The 10,361-nt window shown below is 42.0% G+C and overlaps 1 protein-coding gene across 2 annotated transcripts in view; it reads right to left on the bottom strand.

The window, feature by feature from the left end:
- Positions 1-1,444: 1,444 nt before the first annotated feature.
- The window catches only part of LOC126094946 (gamma-tubulin complex component 2-like), a 202,248-nt gene continuing 193,331 nt past the window's right edge, over positions 1,445-10,361 (bottom strand). Inside the window, exon 16 of one of the 2 annotated variants that reach the window (XM_049909597.1) lies at positions 1,445-3,036. In XM_049909597.1, coding sequence (XP_049765554.1) covers positions 2,943-3,036 — 94 coding nt within the window. In that variant the 3' untranslated portion in view covers positions 1,445-2,942. The remainder of the gene's footprint in view (positions 3,037-10,361) is intronic. The other variant, XM_049909598.1, reaches the window with a different exon arrangement.

Genomic DNA, 10,361 nt, shown 5'->3' with positions numbered 1-10,361 from the left:
CATGATCTGGAATTGATCGACTGCTTGTGCTACTGATATATTGTAACCCTTTTTGTTTTTAGCTGATTGTACTGAGTTAAGAAAGTGGTTGCTGAAGAGGGTTGTTACATGTTTAATGTCGTGGATCATTTGGTGATTATCTTTCATTATTAAATCATCTTGTCCCCTGATAAACTTTCCCTTCTAACTACACACTATAATGCTTCGATTTTATTTTCATAATTATTAATCTACAACACAACATTCAAGCTTTTTGATTCTTTTATAATTATCTTAATAAATACAAATACCTTCTATAGAATGGAAGTGGTTGCGCCTATGTGCTTATCCCAATCATTTCATATGGTGATATATGATACATGATACTGTGATGCCCTATACCATCTAACGTTTCTTTGATACACTGCTGGTGTCTTATCTCCCAGTTTTCATTGAGAAACACATTTTGAAGCAAGAGGAATTTATTTAAAAATTTAATAAATTTAGAATTTACCATCCACTGCCTCAAATACCTCATTCCAGTTGATGCTTTGCAGGTTCCTTGTAAAAGTATATGTTGTGAGCTCATTGACAGTTCTAATGGTTTTCCTGGTTACACCTAATTTAGATTTCTTATGTTCTTTGCTGTGGATAATTTGCCACTATTTTAATACATTTAAAACTGAATGAACACTAGTAAGGACAAGATAGATTTCTACTAATCTGTTCCAATCTGCCAGAGCTGGCGGGCATGTGTGCATTAGGTGTGCTTACTTGTGTGAATGAATAAGGTGGTTGTGTGTGTGTGTGTGTGTGTGTGTGTGTGTGTGTGTGTGTGTGTGTGTGTGTTTTTCTGGTGAAGCCTGTAACCAAAAGCTAATGTGTAAGTGTCTCAATTGTGCCTGCCTGCAACTTAATGTTTCTGGTGAAGTCTGTGGCCAAAAGCTAATGTGTAAGTGTCTCAATCGTGCCTGCCTGCAACTTAATGTGTCATCTTTACGGTAAGTACCAATCTATCTTTTCCTTACCTTGTTGATATTCCAACCTGAAATTTCCATTGTTTGAACACTATCTTTATTGACTATGTCCTCCTCACGTACATTAATGTTTCCTATTAAGGTGTATAATTCTGGTGGGAAAGTTTACAGCTGAGGTTAGACTGGTAATTGTTAAGTAAAATTTCTATTTCCTGTTTTTGCTCAAACTCATTTAAAAATTAATAATGGAATCACTTCAAATTATTATTTACCTCCTGACAGACAGGTGACATAATAGTGTTTCAAATGTTGCAAGAACTTACCAAAATTTACCAGTTTCAATCTGTAATTGTGCTGTTTATGGAGAATGACTTTATATGCACATGCTTGTACATTTGTTGTTCTGTGCAAAAACTATATATCTCCATAATTCTGAGTCTGCAATACTTTTTCACACACACATCACTAGTCCATGTTCCTCCATGCTACTGCTGCAATAGGAATACTTTGTGAATAACATTGATCATTTTTATTCTATTTTGCTCAGAGAGCTGCACCAAGCAAGTCTTTGGATTGAAGACAAATCAACAACAATATTCCTGTATTTACATACTGGTCAGACCGGTAAATACAACTAAATTCCCACTTCCTACTTCACATAGATTATCAAATGTTATTTTAGGCCTCTAATATTCTGGTGCACAATACTGAAGTACTATACAATTTCACTATTTCTGCATTATTTGGAATTTCAGTTATTTTAATATCTTGAAGTACTGCCTGTCTAGATATAGAGGTTAACTTCTCTTAAAAGTTATTACAGAACTTTCGCCCTTCCCCCAATTCTTTTGACTAACAAATCTGTTGACCCATCTTTCCATTTCCAACTAAGCAAGCAGGCCATGCTTCACGTATTTTCACCTTATCAACTTCAACAGCTACAACACAAGCACTGTCTGAAGAATGCAGTAACCCTATCAATTCCCAATAACTTGCTGAACAGCTTTGTTAAGAAAAGGCTGATCTTTCCACTAAAGAACCTATACAGAACTACATTTGTGTTCACACTTGCTGCTCCTAGTGTGTTCATGTTACTTCTGACACTGTACCTCACATTCCTGGCTAAGTTGCTGCCTGCTCCCAGCTGTCCATACCTGATCCTCCTCAATCAAATTTATTTTTAATGCTTTATGGTCCTTTAATGACTTGGCCATAGCACACATTAGATTTCACATAAATTTTGATCTGGAACCCTGAACCCAACCTTCTTGTTGCTTGGACTACACCCTTCTCATGAATGCTACCAAGGAGCAAGACTTCTTTTCTGTCTGACTTTATTTCTGATTCACATAAAATACTCTTCCTACCATTCTGCTGCACCCTGCTTTTATCTACTGCTCTATCAGTTTCATTTGTTTCTTTACCTATCACTCTTAGTAATTACCAACTTACACCTCTTCTTTGCTTCTTGAGTGACCCGTAGTATTTGGATGTGTTTCGTATTAAAATTCCTTGTATCACTGCTGTTAATTCATAACTGGTAATACATACTTATAGAAACTAACACTTTCTGGCACATTGGAAGCTTAGTCTTGAAAATTCTACTGAGATACTAAAAGCACTCTTCTGTTTATTTCTACTGCTGTCCAGACCTAAACACAAAACACTCACAAACTGCTTCTTTTGACTTCACTGTTTGTACCATTTTCTTTGTGACCTGCTTATCAAACATTATTTTAATATTACATTTAACATTTTATTTTCAAATCTACTTTCAAACTTGCTCTATTGCTATCTTGAAACAAAGAACATAAATGATTAAAATTATATTTTAACTATCTCATTTATAATTGTAATTTGTATAAAATCCTAATGACAATACTACACAGAGGTTAATTAATTTGTTGTAAGTAAAGTCTTACTAACTGACAGGTTACAGACTCAGCACTGGGAAAAAACATCATTCTTGAATCAGGTGACTATATTTCATCCCGATGTCTCACCTTCTTTGAGTTTATGTGACGAGTTACTCAAACCAAATATATTTAGCTGGTCACTGTAGGAACCATTAAAATCAAGCCTGAAAATGATTATAGGTTGTGAAAAGTGATGGTAACAATGAACATAAATTAACTTATATGTAGCACCAAACTAATAATGAATCATAGGAATCATGGTTATCAATGTCATTAATAAAATAATACGAATGTGACCAAGAGTTTCAGAAATTCCAAATTTACAAATTAAAATGTATGCTAAAATCTGATTCGTTTCCACATACTTTCACACATAACAATATAAAATTAACAACTGTTGATATAATCTCTACATAAAACATTGCTTTAAATATCAAGTTAATTTAATGTGCAAGAATTAAAATAATACGACAGGAAAAGTGCAGCTTGCTGCTCACTTACAAAGCCAGCAAATATTTTCCACTGCTAAAGACAACTGTACATGCTTTTATGTAGCTGACTGATTAGCTGGTTAAAAAAGGACACTTTGTAAAAACATTGAAGCCTTAACTGTAAAAAATTTTCTGAAATGCTTGACAACTCACCAAATTTTTATATGCACTCTTTCCTTGTTCCGAGAGGTACTATAAGGAGGCAGGTCATCTCATAAATAAACAACAGTTCTCATGTCAAAATGTGGCATTGTCTCTGTTAATATAATGTATACTGATGGATGGTTGGATTGATGGGGTTAAAGGGATCAAACTACGAGGTCATTAGACCCTTAATCCATTGTGTGTCAAGCAGGGAATAGTCCCTAAGAGAGGACGTGCACAAAATGCAAACCCAATGGACTCTACTGTACCCAAGAATCAAGAAAACCAAGAGATAGAAGCAATTAGAAGTGAGATGGGCAAAAGGGTGAAAGTGGGAGAACTGCCCCACCCAGAAAGCAGCTGGAATCCCCAGGACACATTATGTGATCGGAGATGCACCCTCTGCATGCTACCAGCGCTTCTACACCCTACATTACCACAAGGAAACTAGCTACGCTGACAAGATAAAATCTCAAGAAAAAGAACAATGATAGTGAGTCTGTAAACCAATGACTGATGTAAAAGAGTAAGAACAATTAAAATAATGAGAAAGGCAGGAGCCATGCTAGCCCACCGAATATGGGCAGTCATGCACCCCTCGGGTCAGAACAGGTCACGGAGCACTCCTCTAATTTCTCAATCAGCCAATGAGGCTAATGTGTCCTATGTCACAGAGAGGAGTAAAAACCACTGTCACAGGTAAAACACAAAACAAAATCAGCTGCTTTTGCAATATCTGCTAGCACCAGAGATAGAGTGTCAGTAAGTTTAAAATTTCACCATAAGGTGGCCAAATTTGTCCGTAGGATGTGGGCCACCGTGAGATGAGCACTATAGCGACATTGGTGTGAATCCTTACATCGGAGGATGTTGTCGGGGGTCAGCCAAGTATGGCCAATGTGAAGTTGACAGAGGACAGTGGATTCCCTGCAAGAAGCACGAAGGAAGACTGCCACAAGATCATGGTCTCCTTTGTGATTCACAGTTTATTTGGAGTAGCTAGGACACACCAATCTGCATTCAAAGTCTCCAACAATTGTCAGAGTAGAGTTGACTGAAGGTCAAATTCTGGTAATCCCATCCCCATACTTGGCATCCTGATAGCCAATTTTGTAAGCCAATCAGCATGTTCATTCCCTGGGACCCCAATGTGACCAGGGGTCCAACATTATAGCATGGTGAAGGTCATATAGGAGATCCTGGGTAGTCATGACTGATGGGTATCTAGGGTAGCACTGGTCAACAGCCTGAAGACTAATCAAGTTGTCACTGCCGTTTAAGAATGATTCACCAGTGGAAGAACGAAGGTGGCTGAGGGATCGAGCAACGGTCACCAACCCTGCTGTGAATATGCTGCGTCCATTCAGCAGCAAATGTCATTCACTGTGTCTTGCATTTGTGTAGGCAAAACCGGTTTATCCATCAACCATATAGCCATCACTGTATACCACATCTGAGCCTGGAAATTTGTGAAGGACATTCAGGAACAGGTGGTGAAAAGCCTTCGACAAAGGAGAGGTTGAGGCAGCTTCGAGGGCAGGATGTACACCTTGGGGGCACACACAATTTCTCCTCAACAAGAGGTGACAGTGCGGAAAGATGGAGTTCAGAACACAGACTCCGTATGCGAATTGTGACTGTGACTCCAGACCTACCTCTGCCTCTGTTGTCGGAGGTAAATCTCCTACCAGTTAGGACACTGTAGTTCGGATGCTCAGAGGAGCAGCGAATGTGTATTGCACAGTTAAGCAGCAGCAATTGGCGCCTTATCTGTAAGAGTGGGATGACAGCCTCTGCAATTAGGTTGTTCATAAGGTTGGTAAAAAAAGGCACCCTTGCAAGTTGGACCCCACAATGGAGTATTTGGTCCAGCATCTGCAATGCTGAAGGCTAAGCTGAGCCATATGCCAGGCTCCCACAATCAAGACAAGACAGGATCATAAGTTCGAAGTGCCACAAAAGTACAGAGTGGTCTCCACACCACCAGGTGTTACTGAGACAGCGAAGAGCATGTTTGCTTATGTTGGTGAAGATGATAAGCCATATCAACCGAGCACTGAAGACCAACCCCAAAAAATGATAATACTCCACCACATGGAGCACTTGATCTTCGAGGTACAGTTCTGGTTGGGGAGGGATAGTATGATGGTGACAGAAGAGCATGACACGTCTTGGTGATGGAAAACCAGAAGCTACAGGCAAGAGCCCAGGATTGCATCTTTTGTTATGGCTCCCTGCAGTCGACGTTCAGCAGCAATCACAGTTGAGAAGCAATAGTAGATACAAAAGTCGTCAGCATACAGGGAGGGGGCACTAAATCACATAGCTGCTGCTAGACCATTGATAGCCACTAGAAAAATGGACACACTAAATACGGAGCCACATGGGACTCCATTCTATTTTACATGGAGAGTACCACAGGAAGCACCAACTTCAACTTAGAAAGTACAGCAAGACAAGAAGTTCTGAATAAAATCAAGAGTTGGCGCCAGAGACCCCACTCATGGGGGGTTGCATGGATGTGGTGATGCATGGGGTGTCAAGTCCTATGTAATTCAAAGAAGAGAGCAATAAGATGTTGAAGCCAGTCAAAAGCTAACTGAATAGCAATCACCAGGCAGACCAAATTGTCAGCAATAAAATGGCATTGGCAAAAACTGCCCTGGAACAGAGCCAAAAGACCCCGAGACTTAAGGTACTAACATAGCCGTCAGCTCACCGTACATTCAAAAAACTTGCAGAGTACATTTGTGAGGCTAATTGGATATTAGCTGCCCATCTGAATGGGGTGGTTAACTGGTTTCAGTACTGGGACAATCACACTTTCTTGCCACTGTGACGGGAACTCATCCTCACTCCAGATACAGTTGAAAATTGCAAGGATGAGATATTAGCAACGCACTGATAAGTGTTTGAGAAATTGGCTGTGCATATGGTCTGGCCTGAAGCCTTGTCAAGGCAAAGAGATAGAGCACTGAGGAATTCCCACTCAATAAACAGAACATCAAGAGGTTCCAGCTGATGTGTAGTAAATCGTAATTGAAGTTGCTCTACTCGTTGTTTGAGGTCACGAAATGCACGCTAATAATTTTCAGATGCAGAGGCTCAAGCATAACGAAAAGCAAAATGATTGGCAACAGCATCTGGATCAGTGTAGATATCAGCATTCACCGAGATACCAGGTACACCCGTAGCACTGGCATCCATAGAGGTGTCAAATCTTTGCCCAAATCTACAAAGGAGCGGTACATAGTCCACTGGTAGCAACAAACCAGTTCCAGCATTATTTCTGTTGTTTTATTTGGTGGCGGACCTGGACACAGAACTGTTTAAAGGCAATGAGGTACTCCACTGACAGATGTTGATTATGGCGTTGGGTCCGCCTCCATCTCTAAAGGCCACAGCATTTCGGGGGTCCATCAAGGTACTGTCTTCCAACGGGGGGACCCCAAGGAAGATGGGATCGCTGAGTCAGCTGCCAAAAGAATGGCTGCATTTGTGATTTGGATAATCTGATACCTCCATGTGGCTGGGTGCAAAGGGCGATGGTGGTGGTGAAAGCATCCCAATCAGCTTTGGAGAGAGACCTGGATACACAGATGAGTGACAGTGAGGGAGTGCAAAACATCAGAAAATGAAGATTTGGGCTGCAAACAGAAAAGTCAATGGTCGAGTAAGACCCATATGGCACACTGATGTGTGCAGGAACACCAGTATACAAGAAGCAAGGATTGAGCTTTGCGAGCAAGTTTTCGGTAGCTTTACTGCAGCCAGTGGTCATAGTTTCACCCCCCCACCACAAAAAGGATAGTGGGCATTTAAGTCACTCCATTTTAGGAGGGGGCAGGGGGGGGGGCTGCTGAGAAAACTGTGCAAAGCATACTAGGACAATTCATCATTGAAAGGAGGGAGATAAACGTTACAGACGGTAAATTCCACAGACATCTTCACACGAATAGCCACAGCCTCCAAAGTCATATTGTGTGGCATGTGTTTGCTGTTGACAGAGTACAGAATGTATGTGCAAACACAACCTAATGCTCTTTCACAGTCAGTGCAGTTCTTAAAATAGCCCCAATAACCATGGAGGGTAGGGGCCCACATCACTGGTAAACAAGGTTCCTGGGGGCAAAACAAAAAACAGGGGAAGTGTACCAAGGATGTCTCAGCTCTGACAAGTAGCAGAAATATGGCTACAGTTCCACTGGAGGATCATGTTATCTGTATCCTGTGGGGGCGTGTGGGGACCAAGGATGCAGGTCATGCCTCAGTGCCACCCACTACCACTGGTTGCGAAGATACATCATTAATACACATTTCTTCCAGATCAGGGTGTGTGGGGAAGGGGGAGGGGAACATAAAGGCCACCAGCAACACTGCCTCCCTGGGATGCAGAGGTAGAACATGCGGGGTTGGGCAACAGGGGCTGCAAGGGCTTAAGGGCTTGTCTGCCCCAGATTCTGGGACAGTAAAGGAACGCGAAGTCCTATGACCTGCAACCTGTGGCTCCTTCAGTCTCCAGCTGGTATACAGTTGCAGATCAGCAGACTCCTGGGAAGGGAGCATCCAAAGGAACTCTACCTAGTAAGGAGTGCAAGGAGGGCTTTGCTTCTCTGGTTGGGGGTTGGGTACTGATGTCCCAGATAGGGAGTTGACACTCCCAAAGCAGGATGAGGACCCCCAACCACCGGAGGAGCAGGTGCAGTCAGGTGGCACTGAGGGCCAGACAAAGAAGCCATGGAGAGTGATAGCACAGTCACTTCAGTGGACGATATCGTCGTAGCAGCAGCATACGTCATTGTCATATGTGTAAGATGTAGGCAATAACATTTGCTCTTAACCTCTCGATATGTAAGGCGATGAAGGGTCTTGTCTTCCTGGGTTTTCTTTTTGCATTCGCATTTGACAATGGTGCAGTCTGCTGAAAAGAGGGAATTGTGTTCCCCCACAGTTTACAGAGAGAAGAGGGGGGCCACAAGGAATGTATGTGTGCAACTGACTGCCACAATCCCTACAGACTGAGTTGGCATAGCAATGCAAAGACATGTGTCCAAATCACCTGCTTTGTAGCACTGCATAGGAGGAGGGATATAAAGCCTGACATCACAGTGATATACCATCACCTTGACATTCTGAAGTGAAAGTCACTTTCGAAGGCCAAGATGAAGGCTCCAGTATCCACTCTGTTGTCTTTTCATTATCGCTGGAGATGATGGACAAAATGCACACCTTGTCACTCCATGTCAGCGGGGAGTACATCATGAGTCTTTAAAAGGAGATCTCAGTGGAAAAAGATACCCTGTACCATGTTGTTGTTGTTATAGTATTGCTGGGAACTTACAGTGACAGGAATATCACCCAGTTCGTCGCAGGTGGGCAGCACCAGTGACTGAGCAGGGGAGGCCATTTTAAGCAGAATGGAACAACTTTCCATTTTTTAAATTGGTGCCACTTCCCCAAACCTATCCTCAAGATGTTCAATGAAGAACAAAGGCTTTGAAGTAAAAAAGGAATCCCTGTCCATCCTAAAACAAACTAAATATTGTGGGGGGGGGGGGGGGGGGGGGAGGATTTCTCATTTTGTCTCTGAGCACTATGTTTCTCCCACAATGCCGCCAGGAAAGGGAACATTGCTGGGCATACCTCTCTACATTGCAATATGTCTTAGATTCAGAAGAGACTGCTGGAGTTGTGCCACCACCAGCGGGAGAAAGTTTAATTCACTTCACACGCAAATCTTCCACCATGGTATGACCACTCCAAATGGGGGCTCTCCCTATGGACATAACAGCAATGGTTACCTGTATAGTAAACCATCACCCAGAGTCCCTGTGCCCCAGCCATGATGGGCACATACTCCTTGGCTTGCATGTCGAGTTTCCAGCTCAGGCACCAACAGTGTGGATCCCTGTGTGGTCAAGGACAAGGAGCAAGGAGCTACCACCCTGCAGGTAATGGACAACCTCCCCACCCACCCCCCACCCCCACCACAACAATGGATTGGCTGTACTGTTGCAAGAAAGAACGGTGCAAAGAGAGAAAGGCACTAAGGTGGAATATATGCCACACTGGGCGACCTTTCGTGCACAATCCACATTTCTGTAAAATTTAGAAAAGCAGAATCAAATGTGCACAAACCACATTTCTGTAAAATTTAGAAAAGCAGAATCAAATCAAACCCAAGAAGGTGACCATATAATTTATAATGAAATAAGGTAGAAGGCCACAAGATATGAAAACACAAACCAGATCCAAGTACAACTGGCACCAAGAAGACCATCCACTGAAAATGTAGAAAGGAAAAAAGAGTAGCAGAAAGAACAACTTGCAGCATGGAAATGGAAGTAGCACTGCAAGAGCTGGGGCCCCATGGTGGCCAGGCACATAAGCACAAAAGAGATGTGAGCCCCCTGGGGGAACTGTAGCATATTGAAACTTTATGTCACAGACAGAAATTCTCTTCCACTGGAGCAAAAAGAAATGTCTCACAGGTCATCCCAAGTGGAAATCATCTAGTTGTTTCATTGTTCCTGGAGGCAAAAGGGGCGTATATGTGTGGGTTGGAGATCAAGTTCTTACCTTTTTTATTATTTTTTATGTACATATCAGGGTCTGCAGGAGTATTCAAGCCACAGCTGCTTGGTCTGAACAAATTTTGAGAGAGTATATGAATAAGCAACACATTATAGAAAAGAAGTTCTCAACTACTATGAGGAGAAGGATTGTGCCACAAGAAACCTTTCTACTTAGATCTGAATACTTAGGGTTTATCACTCAAGTTTTTCAGTTCAGCTGTAAGCCTACTGAAAATGAAACCTGCAGAATAGTGTACACATTTCTGTACACTGTTTAAG

Source organism: Schistocerca cancellata, chromosome 8 (genome assembly GCF_023864275.1).
Source record: "Schistocerca cancellata isolate TAMUIC-IGC-003103 chromosome 8, iqSchCanc2.1, whole genome shotgun sequence".
In the NCBI taxonomy this organism is placed as follows: domain Eukaryota; kingdom Metazoa; phylum Arthropoda; class Insecta; order Orthoptera; family Acrididae; genus Schistocerca; species Schistocerca cancellata.
This window is presented reverse-complemented; position numbering and strand designations above follow the sequence as displayed.